Raw genomic sequence first — 16,251 nt, forward strand, 5'->3', positions numbered from 1 at the left:
AGGCAGAGTATGGCACACATAGGCAGGGGAGGGCAGGCATAGTATGGCACACATAGGCAGGAGAAGGCAGGCAGAGTATGGCACACATAGGTATGGTAGGGCAAACAGAGTATGGCACACACAGGCAGCATAGGGTAGGCATAGTATGGCACACATAGGCAGGGTCTTAATATGACATAATATAATTCTTTCACATATGAATGAAGGGTGATATCCCTTCTGTGAGCACCAACCATTGGGTTTTTGCTGTGTTGCCACCATTAATGTGGGGCTTAGATGTAGACAGAGCTGAAGCATAAGATCCTCACCACCTACTATACACAGGTACTAAACTGAAATTTAATAGTTTTTTGTCACCTGACACTTATAATATCACACTTGCTCCAGTCCCCCTAAAAAAAGCTGTGTTATTTTATGTATTTGTTGGTGTTGTTTTGTTTTGCATTTACTTTTTCTGTAACTGTTGTGATTGTTTTGTTCATTTCTAGATAGTTACAGTGGAGCCCTCATGAGGCTGCATAGCTGGGAAACAAACCAATGTTGTGTCAGTGCCAATGTTATAGTGCGAGGGCTTGAATATCTGCCATCAGTACCCACTGCATCTCACTGCATATAATGTGCTGGTTTTGTAAATATAGACTGCATTTAACTGTATATAATATGCCTGGCATGTCATTATCCACTGCATCAATGCATTCATGTATGAATACTTTTACATCCTAAACAATTTAGGGTGAAATAAGCACTCCCACGCACACTTTTGCACAGTATCCCTGGAAGTCAGTGGAAACCACAAGAAGTAGTTAGGGAGGTTTATTTTTATGCCAGCAGCAAATCCGCAAGTCTCACATTAGCTTTAGGTCAGTCTATGTATGGCCCATCTTTAGCCTCTCCCAACAAAAAAGACTCCCTCCACCTATGGATCGCCATACCTTAAGTCTACTAAAACAGAATTTAAACATTATATAAACCGAATAGTATGGTTTGCCTCCATTAAGGATTAATTATATCTTATTTGGGATCAAGTACAAGGTATTTTATTATTACAGAGAAAAGGGAAATCATTTTTAAACATTTGAATTATTTGTTTAAAATAAAGACTATGGGAGAGGGCCTTCTTTCGCAACTACTACCTTTGATTGTTAGTATTTAAGCTATGTAACTCTCTTCTCTTGCTGAATGACATGCATAGAAAGATATTTGAAAATAATTGTTCTGTGTTTAATTATAGTATTTATTGCAATTTCAGGGGAATGGTTAAATATATGCAGCCTTACATTATGCCAGTTTGTTTAGAATGGCCCACATGATGGAGAATTTTGTGTGAAAGTGAAAGCTGTTAAGGGCCTTAAATACATGTTTATCATTCTGAATAACTATGTGCAGGGAAATAGCAATGTTTTCTTTCATCGGCTCTTTGCTGTAAGGTTTATTCTTATTCACAGTCAATTTACTACTGTGAGGAAAGTGGTAGGGGATTCTAAGGTGGAGAATTAGGGAAAAGTGAGTCTTTCAGGCAAGGACTGGAAATATTGCCAACAGGAACAATGAATCAGGAACAGAAAGAGTAGGATGGAGCGGCCATATAGAGAGAGTGACTAGATGGAGTGGGTGAAGACTAGGAATGTTGAGCAAGAACAGAAGGCAGACAAAGAGGTTGAAGAATCAGAACAGGCAGAAGTGGGGTAAAGTGGGTGTAGAATCTTGAGCAAGGACTGGAACAGGAGCAGATTGAGAGGATGAGTGAGAGTGAGAGCAGGAACCAAGCTAGGGACAAGCCACCGTGCTTAGTAGAAGGTTGGAAAAGGCAACAAGAGCTGGGGCAAGCCAATATGCTCACGTGAATAGGCCAATGCTCAGACACAGAATGTGAGGAGGGCTTATATAGGGAAGGGTCAGCCTTGATTGGCTGACCCCAACCCACTAATAAGGATGCTGGGGTGAAATAGCTAGGCCAGGGATCCAGGTGAAAAGGAGCTTGAATGGGGAATGAGCTGCTCTCTTGGACCAGTGGTTAGGGAGAGCAGCCAGCAAAAAAAGAAGTCCCAGGTTCAAAACCTACAACCACAAAGGTTGGTTATGTACGTACAGTATACCCATAGCCAGAGATGTCAAGTAACCACATGTAATAAGGGTAATAACGATCCAGACCTGGATTTTTTAAAGCCAGTTCCAGTTCACACTAAATAGTAACATAAAATAAAGGTTTAAAAATGCCTGGAGTGGTTCATAAACTCCCACATGCCATGGAGTCTGTTGACATCTCTGTGTAGCTCAGAAGACTTTTTTTTTTTTTTAATTGGAACTAACGATCCATTTAAATGGTGTCAGAGCATCACAATACATATATAACAAATTAATTTAGTGAGATGTCGGCTGGCAAATATACCATGCCTTACCTTATGTTTGCATACTCTGAAACGAGCACTGTTAGCGGGTCCAAAAGACAGGGTGGAACCAGCAACCAGGAATCCGACTCGCACAGTAGTTTTACCAGTCATCACATTTATGAGTGATCACTTGTGTAACGATGAAAAAATTATTCAAAAGCCGTGCCAGTTCCTGTTCAGATCATGCACTCTTAGGTAGAATTAATGCCTAAAGCAGAAAAATGTCTGTTTTTCCAATGCTCTAATTAAGCATAGCAAAGTGGAAGATGATCATCTGAATCATTTGTACCCCAGGCAACTTTGAAGGAGAAATTATTTTACTTTCAGATTGCAAAACATTATGTCAGCTTCCTTAGCCATATTTTCAACAGAACGCAAATTAGCTAATGCTTATTCTTTGATATTTTTCTTACTTTCACTAGATTGGTGAGCTCTGATTTACTGTATAATAAATGCAATATCTGATGGTACTTGACTTTTCATATAATCCCATGCGTATGGTTAGGATTGTGAAATATTGTCATTCTATACAATATTTTTAAGCACGCTATGAATATTAAAAGCAGTTACAGCCACAAGGGTGTGGTGCCATTTTTGTTGGATCAGTTGTGGAAAAAAATGTACTGTTCATTGGAGAACTGGTTTTTGGATTCAGCAAAGAAGCTGACTTTTTATTTTCATCTGGATTTTGCTAAGAGTTCTTGTTAATTGTCTCTTTCCAAAAGTAATTTAATGGGAACCTGTGAAATCGTTTTTATAATTTTGGATGGCACTTGGAATTTAAATATCAGATCAGAATGGAAATTTGTATAATTTTGCTTTGCTGCTGACACTGTTTTGCTTAGTCTATAGGATTTTTACAGGTGTTCTATTGCAATGGTTCTTGGATAACTTGACCATATTAAAATGTAATTAGATAGGCAGCCTATGAGAAAGTTAAAAAAGCTGGGGAAAGAAAAAAAAAAGTGTTCCAGGTCCCCAGAAGGCTACTGGCAAATGAGGAGATTTGTCACCTGTATTATCTGCACTACCGAGGTGACAAATCTCCTGCAAACACTTTCACCTTTAGATTGTCGCAAGTAAAACACTTTTAGGGGCCATACACGGGCAGATTTAAACTCTCAATTCGGGTTCTTCAGACCCCACCAGTATCTGACATAATTAGATAATTAGATTGCTTGACTTACACATTTGTTAACCTCTTTTTGGCGATTCATCTAGGCCAGTGCTGTCCAACTTCTGTGGTACAGAGGGCCGGAATTTTTCTTGCCTACATGGTGGAGGGCCGCCAATTGGACAGCCCTGATCTAGGCATATACTACTTTTCACCCATTACAAAACGTGAAACTACATTACAGCTAGTTACCAACCTACAACTAGCTTCCAGCCAGGGTCAAGAAAAATTCCAAGCAAGCTTCTTGCCCTATGATTGTTGAGCACAAAACTATGCATTTTAAACAGTATTCTTGACCATGTACTACAGCCCTCATTCTTAATGTGCCTTTTCTATGGCAATGCTATCATTTACATGAAGTATATGGCCTTACATAACAGTTTGCATTTCTTTTTGCAGACGTTTGCTTCACAAATAAACTCTTTACAAGGCTACTACACTCTATGCATGACCTTTAATGACTTTATACAACCACTAGCACAGCTGAACAACTTCATATTTAGTGAGTTAGTGTTTGAACTAGAGTTTAATTATGTATCAAATTGTGGAAAGCCACCAATAAACATTCCCAAAACATGCACTCTAGAGCCATAGATATGAATGGCATATTCTCTCCATCATATTATTACTGAGCTCTGAAGACATTGGACTGAGATTTTTTTTGTTATATACAGTAGTTTCACATTTTATACCTGCGTTCTATAAGTTCTGCCTGCTGATTTTTTTTTACCTTTACAGCAATTTGCATACAAGGGGAGTTTATATCTTATAAATACTATATATATATACTTAATGGTTTATATCTTATTGCAACATTATGGGGCAGATTCATCGAAGTACAAGTTTGAATCCCGAAATGGGTAAAATTCGGATTAGATACGATAATTTCTGATGATCGGAAATGTCACGAAAAAATCATAATAGTCACGATAGTATCATATTGGCGATCCGAAAGTCACTAAATTTTCGTATCCAAATGATCGTAAATGGCAGGAAAACCTTTCTGACTTTGATCCTTCTGTGCATGTTTTTGGAAGCCTCCCATAGGACTCAATGGCACTCTGCAACTCCAACCTGACCCAAGGAAAGTCACAATAACGAAGCTTTAATGAATCCGAAACTTTCGTACTCGTTGCAACAAATTTTGTTGCATATAATTTGTCGCAAAGTACGGAAAAGTCATGCAAATTAAACGCAGAAAATACGCACAGTATTAAAACTTAGAAGAAATACAAATTTTTTGTATTCGGAAACAATCATACTTTGATATATGTGCCCCTATGATATAAAATTTATACTTGTCTGAATTTTAAAGGTGAAAGACTGGAATAGGGGACAAAGAGTTATTTCATGAGGTATTTTATTAGTTATTTCATGTTAACTTAACTAATTTAAGATTCATACATTTTTCACAGGTACGGTATTGTGGATTTCAGCAAATCATGCTTATTCTTTCTTGAGCTTTGTCTGTTCCTCATCTGCTTTTGAATGATGTTGGTTTAAGACATAAAGGATGGAAGTTCACCTTTAATTCCCACATCATAACATAGTTCCAAGAACCTTGTTTGTAGAGAGCTGAAAAAAAGTATTTTTAGTGAATATACATTTCCATGAAATTGCACAACCTGTATAAAAGGTAAAAGGCATTATGTTCAGAATCTTTCTTAATGTACTTTAAACCTGATCTCCAGAATTTTGCAAAATAATCTGCATGACTTCCTTTTGAAAGCAGAATCTTTATATTTGTAAAAACATAATTAGTGCATTTATTAGCCTATTAGTTTGCAAAATACAGCACTACTACTCAAATCTTTTTAAAGTTTAAAGGGACCCTTTTCTGAAGTCAGAAAGGCCACAGCTGTGATTAATAACAATAATGTTATTAAGTAGCTGGTGGAAATCTGAGTCGTTGCAACAATTCAAGGGTAGAATTTATGATAAATATAAAGAATTACCAAAACATATTAGGAGGAAAAATGACTTCTGTTTGAAAGGGAAATCCATTTTGAAATATCTTGTGAGGAGAAGAATTTCTTTCTGATCTCAGGCTAAGCAATAGCCATTATGATATTTACACAGGATGACAGATGGATTTAAAAAAAAACTTTTCTTCTTGCTTTGTGATGAACCAGTGGGGGGTAAGATCATAAAAACATCTTGCTTGAGCTTTAATTCAGCGTGTCTTTTTCATATGAAATCATTTTTTTCAAGCTTATATGCAGATTTTTTTCCTTTCCTTAACCATATATCAAAGGCAATACAAACGCCCTCTTTTTAGCAGCCTTGCATGGTGGTCTGGCCTTCTCTAGCTACTTAACCACTAATGTTTACAGTGGATATATTTTTAGCACAACACATGGCTTTTAAAATTTCCTAATTTTTCCCTTTCCATTTTTTATGTTGTTAATTTTTTCACGCATTGAAGGTGCTGGGTGACATGCAATGGTATTTAGGATAGAGCCCATTCATATATTCACATGTAATCCCCTGGACATTGCAGGCAAGAGGCGAAATGGCATTGCATGCTAACTAGATTTGTTCCCAGTGAATTAAATGGGGCAAAATGAAATCTGTAAGCTAGAAATAGGAAGAACGATCAACAGAACAACTAAACAGCATTATGTCCTGCCTCCTGTGGTTTGATTATAGCATAATATCATTCAGCCAAAGGTACACAGTAATCTCTGTATGCAAGATAAGAGCAAGATGACTGACTTAGGGGCACATTCATGAAATCACAAGTTCGAATCTCGAATGGGAAAAATTCGGATTGGATACGATAATTTCTGAAGATTGTAAATATCAAGAAAATGCCTACGAAAAAAATCGTATTAGTCATGATAATATCGTATTGGCGATCCGAAATTTTCCTATTGAAGGATTGTAAACAGCGGGAAAACCTTTCCAACTTTGATCCTTCTGTGCATAATTTTGGAAGCCTCCCATAGGACTCAGTGGCACTCTGCAGCTCCAACCCGGCCCAAGGAAAGTCTCCCATAGGACTCAATGGCACTCTGCAGCTCCAACCCGGCCCAAGGAAAGTCTCCCATAGGACTCAATGGCACTCTGCAGCTCCAACCCGGCCCAAGGAAAGTCTCCCATAGGACTCAATGGCACTCTGCAGCTCCAACATGGCCCAAGGAAAGTCTCCCATAGGGCTCAATGGCACTCTGCAGCTCCAACCTGGCCCAAGGAAAGTCTCCCATAGGACTCAATGGCACTCTGCAGCTCCAACCCGGCCCAAGGAAAGTCTCCCATAGGACTCAATGGCACTCTGCAGCTCCAACCTGGCCCAAGGAAAGTCTCCCATAGGGCTCAATGGCACTCTGCAGCTCCAACCCGGCCCAAGGAAAGTCTCCCATAGGACTCAATGGCACTCTGCAGCTCCAACCCGGCCCAAGGAAAGTCTCCCATAGGACTCAATGGCACTCTGCAGCTCCAACCTGGCCCAAGGAAAGTCTCCCATAGGGCTCAATGGCACTCTGCAGCTCCAACCTGGCCCAAGGAAAGTCTCCCATAGGACTCAATGGCACTCTGCAGCTCCAGCCTGGCCCAAGGAAAGTCTCCCATAGGGCTCAATGGCACTCTGCAGCTCCAACCCGGCCCAAGGAAAGTCTCCCATAGGGCTCAATGGCACTCTGCAGCTCCAACCTGGCCCAAGGAAAGTCTCCCATAGGACTCAATGGCACTCTGCAGCTCCAACCTGGCCCAAGGAAAGTCTCCCATAGGGCTCAATGGCACTCTGCAGCTCCAACCTGGCCCAAGGAAAGTCTCCCATAGGACTCAATGGCACTCTGCAGCTCCAGCCTGGCCCAAGGAAAGTCACGATAACGAAGCTTGAATGAAACTTTTGTACTCGGCGTGACAATACGATTTTGTCACACAAATTTTGCAGCAAAGTACAAAAAAGTTGCGCAAGGTACGAAAAAGTCGCAGAAAATACGCTCGGAGCGTTCGTGTATTAATAAATGTCCCCCATAGTGTTGCTAAGCAGAATTGTCACTGGTGAATACTCATGCATCTGTAATTTAGTTGTTGGTCATCTACTATTAGGTTGTACAGTGGGGCAGTTTTTGGAGGGGTAGAATCGGCCTGTGTATGGCCACCTTAAGTTAAGCATACCTTTGATGGAGAATGGGTACTTGTGGAGAATAACTGCAGATGCAGTAGCAGCAGGGTATTGTTTTGTATTTAAATAGGTATAGAGTTGCAGATGGAGGGGGGTTTTCTTCCCCTTTACAAAGCACTGGTAAGGCCCTATCTAGAATTTGCAGTATTAGTCTCCATTGCTTAAAGGATACATATTGTATTAACCCTAATCTCTTAGTATATATTCCCCTTTCCTTTAAATGTATAGTACCCTGCAAAAAATAATAAAATCTTGTTTTTCCTTGTAAAATGTTATACAGTTTAATCATGCAGGGGGCTGGTATATGAGTTCTGCTTGTCACTCACTGACATCAGTTTATGCTAATGGGAAAGAGCCTGAGGCTAGCCCGACTCTGTTAGACATGTAAGAGGGGAAGTGTGGGAAAGGGGTTGTGATGGAGATCATTTATTTTTTTTTTAATTTTTGAGAAACTGTATCCAAGAGATATGATAAAAACTATACAGGGATGGGACCCGTTATCCAGAATGCTTGGGACCCAGGGTTTTCCAGATAAGGGATCTTTCTGTAATTTGGATATCCATAACTTAAGTCTGCTAAAAATCATTTAAATATTGAATAAACTCAACAGGCTTGTTTTGCCTCCAATAAGGATTAATTATATCTTAGTTAGGATCAAGTACAAAGTACTGTTTTATAATAACAGAGAAAAAGGAAATCATTTAAAAAAAAATAGAATTATTTGCTTATAATGGAGTCTATGGGAGATGGCCTTTCCATAATTTGGAACTTTCTGGATAACAGGTTTCTTGATAAGGGATCCCATACCTTTACTACTATTAATTGTTTACCGTTTATAATCTTCTTACGCTAAGTGGTCAAGGCTATGTCCCCTTTAAAGGAAAAGTTCAGTGTAAAAATGAAACTGGTTAAAATGGATAGACTGCGCAAAATAAAAACTATTTGCAATATAGTTAGTTAGGCAAAAATGTAATTTATAAAAGGCTGGAGTGGTCAGATGTCTAACATAATAGTCAGAACACTACTTTCTGCTTTCAGCTTTCTAAGCTCTTAGTTAGTCAGTGACTTTAGGGGGGGGGGGCACATGGGATATAACTGTTCAGTTAGTTTGTGAGCATGCAGGTCAGATTCAAAAGCAAACTAACTAAACAGTTATATCCCATATGCCTCCCTCCCTCAGGTCACTGATTGGTTACTGACTGCTAACAACTTAGAAAGCTGTAAAGAAGGAAGTAGCTATTATGTTAGACATCTGTCTGCCCCAGCCCTTATAGATTACATTTTTGACATTATATTGAAAACATTTTTTATTTAGTGCAGTCTGTCTATTTTACCCAGTTTTATTTTTACACTGAACTGCTCCTTTAAAGGAGAAGGAAACATAGAATCACTGGGGGTGCCAATGTTAGGCACCCCTCTGCGATTGTATTTACTTACCCCAGGCCGAGGCCTCTTTTAGCGAAAATTGCCCTGGCATGGAGTTCTTCTCAGAGATCGAGCTTCTTATCTACCTGGGGACTGACACAACCTCAGTAAAGTGAAAAGGCTGCCTTTTTTGTTAAAGTTTGGCTTTGCTGCACATGCACACTCATGCTTAGAATGAAGCGGATCACTGTCGGTGCTTACTGAGAAGGACACCAGGCAGGGGCAGTTTTATGGGAACAGGAGCACTGTCCTGGGGTATCAGGTAAGTGAATTAAGTTTGGGGGTGCCTAGCATTTGGTACCCACAGCGATTTCAAACTTCCCCTCTTCTTGAAAAGTTATGAGTTTAAGCTGGTAAAGTGTATGGAACGTTTCAGTTATGAGGTAAGGTTAACAAGGTTGTTTAGACTAGATACTCAACAGTAGATTTTTATATCAGGCACAAAGATATCCACTGAGATTAGAAGAACAAAGGTTTCATCTTAATGTACAAAAATGTTTTTTACAATGAGAACTGTGAAGTTCTAGAAATCTTTTCTTGCAGATAGTTTCGAGATAGGGTTTGATGCTAAAATTAACTCTTAGGAGCTTATTTATCAATTTTTGAATTCAAATTTTTCTAAATCGATTAAACTCGCATATCAAATTCTCACTTATTTATTAAAGTGGTAAACTTGTGCAAATAAAAAAACTCAAATACTTGAATATTTGAGTTTTAAACTTGAATAAAACTCATAAATTTCAATTGAACATATGCCTTGACTTTGCCTAGGGCAACTCCCATTGACTGCTCTAGAAACTTGCAAGCTTTTAGATAGTGAAGTTTTACATTCGAGTTTTTGGGGGGGGTTTGTGTTTAATAAATAAAGGCATGCAAGTTTTTGAAATGTAACTCAAATTCCAGTTTTTGAAGCGCCAAAAAACCCAAATCGAGAAAATAATCAAATATTAAATTGTTGAAAATCAACCCCTTAATACAAAGTTAGTCCAGTCTCTTGGAATCAGAAAGGAATATTTCTCCCCCATTGAGGCAAATCTAAGTGGCTTTAAATGGGAATTTTTTAGCCTTCCTCTTTGGGAAGCAGTTAGGCAGGTTTCACTTGGTTGATGGACATCAACCTCAAATGCTATGTTATTATGTTTTTAAAAAATAAAAATGCAGATGTCACAGTAACAGTTTGGTGGCTTGTCTTTGCTGCAGCATATAACCCCTTGAAATAAAATGTCTTTGCAACTGCCAGTGCTACATCAGTACAACTTGAAACTCACCTTAGGATGATTTTATTTTTTTTATTTTTTACAACATAAACGTCAAAAAGAACAGAGTGTCTAGCATGGAGAAAATACTATTTTTCTTTTATCTTATGAAGAACTATGTATTTTAACTCAGAATTCATACAACATTAAAATGCTCCTTAACACTGAAAAACTTGGAGCATGGAAAGGGCAAAAGACGAGTGAACTTCTATTAAAGCTACATTGTGCACATCAATCCCATTCCTTGTTCTCTCCTGATTTCCATTACTTTTCTCATGCTCCTTGTCAGCTTTCAAGTTTCATTTTTTCCCAGTTTTATAAAATAAGCAAATGTATTCTCTAAAGCTTTGGGAACAAGAAGCATCTCATGGCCTTCAGCCTGCTGGCTTGGGAAACCATGGGAATTTCCTATACTGTTCATTATTTCCACAACCTACATGTGACACCTGTTAAAACCCACACTCAGAAAAGGGGCCCATTTATTCCAATACAGTCCATTAAATAAGTATTATTTTGAGTCCAAATAAAATATTCTTTATAATTTATTATGCTATGATAGGTAAATAAGCAAAGGTTGTAGTGTAGAAAAAAAGAAGCACTACCGCCTTGGTCTAAAGAGGGCTTTTTATGCCAAAAGTAAATGTGTTAGGAGATGTATAGCCTTTGACGATTCCCTTTTAAATGGCTATAAGCAATTACATTTTTTAATCAATATTTTTCTTACAGTATTTTCCAAAATATTGGTACAGTTCAGAGTTCTGTTTTCTTCCAAGGAGAGAACTCATATTTTTTGCTCGTCAGATTATCTATGTAATATAAATACATTTTATAGATCTATCTATAAAATGATTTGGTATATGGCAGATGTGAAATTATGGGGCACATTTACTAATCCACGAATCCGAATCCCAAATGGGAAAAAATCGGATTGGAAACTTTTTCGTCGCTGACGCATTTTTTTTCGTATTTTGCGAAATTTTTTCGTTGCCGTCATGACTTTATTGTATTATGCGCAACTTTTTCATCGCCGTCGCGATTTTTTCGTATTGAGCAATTGTAAATGACGGAAAAACCAATCCGATTTTTTCGCGACGGCGCCGAAAAAGTCGCGGAAAATATACGATAAAGTCGTAACGGCAATGAAAAAATCGCGGGACATACGGAAAAACCGCGACGGCGACGAAAAAGTCGCAAAAATACCGATCATTACGAAAAAACGCGTTCGGACGCTTTCGGTCCGTTCGTGGATTAGTAAATCTGCCCCTAAGTCTGAGTTTTGATTATGTTGCTGAGTGTTGGCCAGGATGTCACTATGTTGTACATGATGTTGTTTCATTGTATGCCAGTATGCCTTGGCACAACCCATGATAGCAGCACGGAATGCAACTTCCTTATTTCCTAATCAGAAACATATTAGTTCCTGAGAAGACAAGTTATAAAGAAGGGAGCAAATAGGGGAGTAAATTCTGGTTAGCAAACCATGGGGTCCTTTTAAACAGAATGCTTTTTGAATTTGAGGTTAGGTAACTTCGACTTTGCTAATAAACAGAAATTTGCTAATCATGTATTACAACAGAAATGGAGAATATATTCCAATCAAAATGTAGAGCTGTTCCAGCTGAGGGGTCTGCCATTTTCAGTGAAAAGTTTTTCCAAATGAAAGTAGGGTTGGCACCTTTCTAAACAGTTCTTACCTCCAGTGGGGGGAGGGTTGTGACACAAAGCAAGCAGGGTGGTGCTGTAAACTGGAAAAGTAATGGCTCAACTTAAGGTAATGGAACATTGGGAGAATTGTCACTTGCGGTAAAATCTCGACTAACACAGGTGGCAAATCTCCCTGAAATGCTTTGCCACCAGTAATAAGTGAAACATTGGTGGGAAAGCACACGTGGAACTGTGTTTTCTGAAGTCACACAAAGTTTTCTGCACATTTTGGGGATTTGTCACCCACAGTAGCTGAAATTTAACCGTGGGCGATAAATCTCCCCGTGTGCCATTACCCTTAAAGGACATGTCAACCCAAAAAATATTTTGCCTAATGAAAGAAAACATAATTTTAAGCAACTTTCAATATGATTTATTGAAAATTTGTAGTGCTTTAAAAGTTATTTCTAAATGTAATTCCTAATAAAAGCAGTTTTTGCTTAACTCCTGGTTATGACAATGTTGCAAAAGTCAATCTCCTCCAGCGAGACGGGTCTGTTATATTGTTTCAAAAGACAGAGCCATCAGGGCAGAGAATAGAAAAGGACAGACAAGCTTTGCTTTTAATAGAAATAATATATACAAATGACTTGAAAAACATTTCACATTTGTAATTTATGCATATTGCAAAGTTGCTTAGAATTATTTTTTGTTTACAAATTTATCGACATCTACATTGCTCAGGCAGTAGTGAGCAGCTAGTTACTGGTGAGAATCTTTCCTCAGGCAGTAGTGAGCGGCTAGTTACCGGTGAGAATCTTTCCTCAGGCAGTAGTGAGCGGCTAGTTACCGGTGAGAATCTTTCCTCAGGCAGTAGTGAGCGGCTAGTTACTGGTGAGAAGCTTTCCTCAGGCAGTAGTGAGCGGCTAGTTACCGGTGAGAATCTTTCCTCAGGCAGTAGTGAGCGGCTAGTTACCGGTGAGAATCTTTCCTCAGGCAGTAGTGAGCGGCTAGTTACTGGTGAGAATCTTTCCTCAGGCAGTAGTAAGCGGCTAGTTACCGGTGAGAATCTTTCCTCAGGCAGTAGTGAGCGGCTAGTTACCGGTGAGAATCTTTCCTCAGGCAGTAGTGAGTGGCTAGTTACCGGTGAGAATCTTTCCTCAGGCAGTAGTGAGCGGCTAGTTACCGGTGAGAATCTTTCCTCAGGCAGTAGTGAGCGGCTAGTTACTGGTGAGAAGCTTTCCTCAGGCAGTAGTGAGCGGCTAGTTACCGGTGAGAATCTTTCCTCAGGCAGTAGTGAGCGGCTAGTTACCGGTGAGAATCTTTCCTCAGGCAGTAGTGAGCGGCTAGTTACTGGTGAGAATCTTTCCTCAGGCAGTAGTAAGCGGCTAGTTACCGGTGAGAATCTTTCCTCAGGCAGTAGTGAGCGGCTAGTTACCGGTGAGAATCTTTCCTCAGGCAGTAGTGAGCGGCTAGTTACCGGTGAGAATCTTTCCTCAGGCAGTAGTGAGCGGCTAGTTACTGGTGAGAATCTTTCCTCAGGCAGTAGTGAGCGGCTAGTTACTGGTGAGAATCTTTGCTCAGGCAGTAGTGAGCGGCTAGTTACTGGTGAGAATCTTTCCTCAGGCAGTAGTGAGTGGCTAGTTACCGGTGAGAATCTTTCCTCAGGCAGTAGTGAGCGGCTAGTTACTGGTGAGAATCTTTCCTCAGGCAGTAGTGAGCGGCTAGTTACTGGTGAGAATCTTTCCTCAGGCAGTAGTGAGCGGCTAGTTACTGGTGAGAATCTTTGCTCAGGCAGTAGTGAGCGGCTAGTTACTGGTGAGAAGCTTTCCTCAAGCAGTAGTGAGCGGCTAGTTACCGGTGAGAATCTTTCCTCAGGCAGTAGTGAGTGGCTAGTTACTGGTGAGAATCTTTGCTCAGGCAGTAGTGAGCGGCTAGTTACTGGTGAGAATCTTTGCTCAGGCAGTAGTGAGCGGCTAGTTACTGGTGAGAAGCTTTCCTCATGCAGTAGTGAGCAGCTAGTTACCGGTGAGAATCTTTCCTCAGGCAGTAGTGAGTGGCTAGTTACCGGTGAGAATCTTTCCTCAGGCAGTAGTGAGTGGCTAGTTACCGGTGAGAATCTTTCCTCAGGCAGTAGTGAGCGGCTAGTTACCGGTGAGAATCTTTCCTCAGGCAGTAGTGAGCGGCTAGTTACTGGTGAGAATCTTTGCTCAGGCAGTAGTGAGTGGCTAGTTACCGGTGAGAATCTTTCCTCAGGCAGTAGTGAGCGGCTAGTTACCGGTGAGAATCTTTCCTCAGGCAGTAGTGAGCGGCTAGTTACTGGTGAGAATCTTTCCTCAGGCAGTAGTGAGCGGCTAGTTACTGGTGAGAATCTTTCCTCAGGCAGTAGTGAGCAGCTAGTTACTGGTGAGAATCTTTCCTCAGGCAGTAGTGAGTGGCTAGTTACCGGTGAGAATCTTTCCTCAGGCAGTAGTGAGCGGCTAGTTACTGGTGAGAATCTTTCCTCAGGCAGTAGTGAGCGGCTAGTTACTGGTGAGAATCTTTCCTCAGGCAGTAGTGAGCGGCTAGTTACTGGTGAGAATCTTTCCTCAGGCAGTAGTGAGAGGCTAGTTACTGGTGAGAATCTTTGCTCAGGCAGTAGTGAGCGGCTAGTTACCGGTGAGAATCTTTCCTCAGGCAGTAGTGAGCGGCTAGTTACTGGTGAGAATCTTTCCTCAGGCAGTAGTGAGCGGCTAGTTACTGGTGAGAATCTTTCCTCAGGCAGTAGTGAGCAGCTAGTTACTGGTGAGAATCTTTCCTCAGGCAGTAGTGAGTGGCTAGTTACCGGTGAGAATCTTTCCTCAGGCAGTAGTGAGCGGCTAGTTACTGGTGAGAATCTTTCCTCAGGCAGTAGTGAGCGGCTAGTTACTGGTGAGAATCTTTCCTCAGGCAGTAGTGAGCGGCTAGTTACTGGTGAGAATCTTTGCTCAGGCAGTAGTGAGCGGCTAGTTACTGGTGAGAAGCTTTCCTCAAGCAGTAGTGAGCGGCTAGTTACCGGTGAGAATCTTTCCTCAGGCAGTAGTGAGTGGCTAGTTACTGGTGAGAATCTTTGCTCAGGCAGTAGTGAGCGGCTAGTTACTGGTGAGAATCTTTGCTCAGGCAGTAGTGAGCGGCTAGTTACTGGTGAGAAGCTTTCCTCATGCAGTAGTGAGCAGCTAGTTACCGGTGAGAATCTTTCCTCAGGCAGTAGTGAGTGGCTAGTTACCGGTGAGAATCTTTCCTCAGGCAGTAGTGAGCGGCTAGTTACCAGGGGCAGCAAAAAGCCTCCTCTTTAGAAGCCAAATTTTTGTTTTTTTAAATGAAAATTCAGCTCTGCTAGTTCAGAGAGCGCAATACCCAGCAGCCCCTGAGCCACTCCAAGCAGCCCCTCTAATGCCGCCCCCCTGTGCTTACCTTTACAGCACCAGAGTAGGTCCAGGGGGGTTTTAACAACTGGAAATTTGTCTCTTAAAGTTACTAGGACCTGCTTTTTGCCACCCCTGGTAACCCTGGGGGCGCTGCCGCCTGAGGCGAGTTTCTCAACTCACCCCATGGTAGCAGCACCCCTGGCAATAACACTCTGCAGTAGCAATGCAGCTCCCTCTGGACCTACTCTTTTGCTAAAGTTGCAATTGTGGAGCGGGCTAGAGGAGACGGCATCGGGGCTGCTGCCTCAGGTGGCAGCAGCCCCAGAATCGCCACAGGCCCAGCACCTAAATAAAAATTCAAAGGAAATCTCTAATAAGGATCCACCTGATCTGTGTAAATCTGGCTTCATATTGTTTACTGCAAATGTTGCTTGAAGTTTTAAACACAAAGTATTGTGGCCCTGCTGCCATATTTGCTGTGAGTCATTGTCGATACCGTTGGCATACTGTTGATAGATTTTTTTTTTTCAAAAGGCCATTCCTATTTAAAACACATCTGTGCACAATTTATTTAAGACGTCCTTAAAGGTTCTGCAGACTGAAAATAATCGGGATCCCTGTGGGCAGAAATGCATACTGATGTTTGAGCACTGTGTATTGGGACTGAGAGTATCACTTTAAAGGACGTACTGTTATGCAAATGAAGCATATCTTTTTCAAGCTGCACAAGGCTTTCTGTTATAAATCCTACACAGGTTTCATTTCTCACAACTTACAGCCTTCCTGAAAAATGTTCACGTTCCCTCTATTCCGAATTTGTAGAGATTATTGTTATTATGTCGCTTGA

General features: G+C 40.7%; 1 protein-coding gene across 1 annotated transcript; it reads left to right on the forward strand.

Moving 5' to 3' along the window:
* Nucleotides 1–2,369: 2,369 nt before the first annotated feature.
* On the forward strand, nucleotides 2,370–15,332 carry LOC116411998 (Kruppel-like factor 18). Its single transcript, XM_031904856.1, has 2 exons — nucleotides 2,370–2,484; nucleotides 12,763–15,332. The coding sequence occupies exons 1-2, from the start codon at nucleotides 2,370–2,372 to the stop codon at nucleotides 15,330–15,332; spliced, it is 2,685 nt and encodes an 894-aa protein (XP_031760716.1).
* The last annotated feature ends 919 nt before the right edge of the window (nucleotides 15,333–16,251 follow it).

This window comes from Xenopus tropicalis, chromosome 1, assembly GCF_000004195.4.
Source record: "Xenopus tropicalis strain Nigerian chromosome 1, UCB_Xtro_10.0, whole genome shotgun sequence".
Classification (NCBI taxonomy): Eukaryota; Metazoa; Chordata; class Amphibia; order Anura; family Pipidae; genus Xenopus; species Xenopus tropicalis.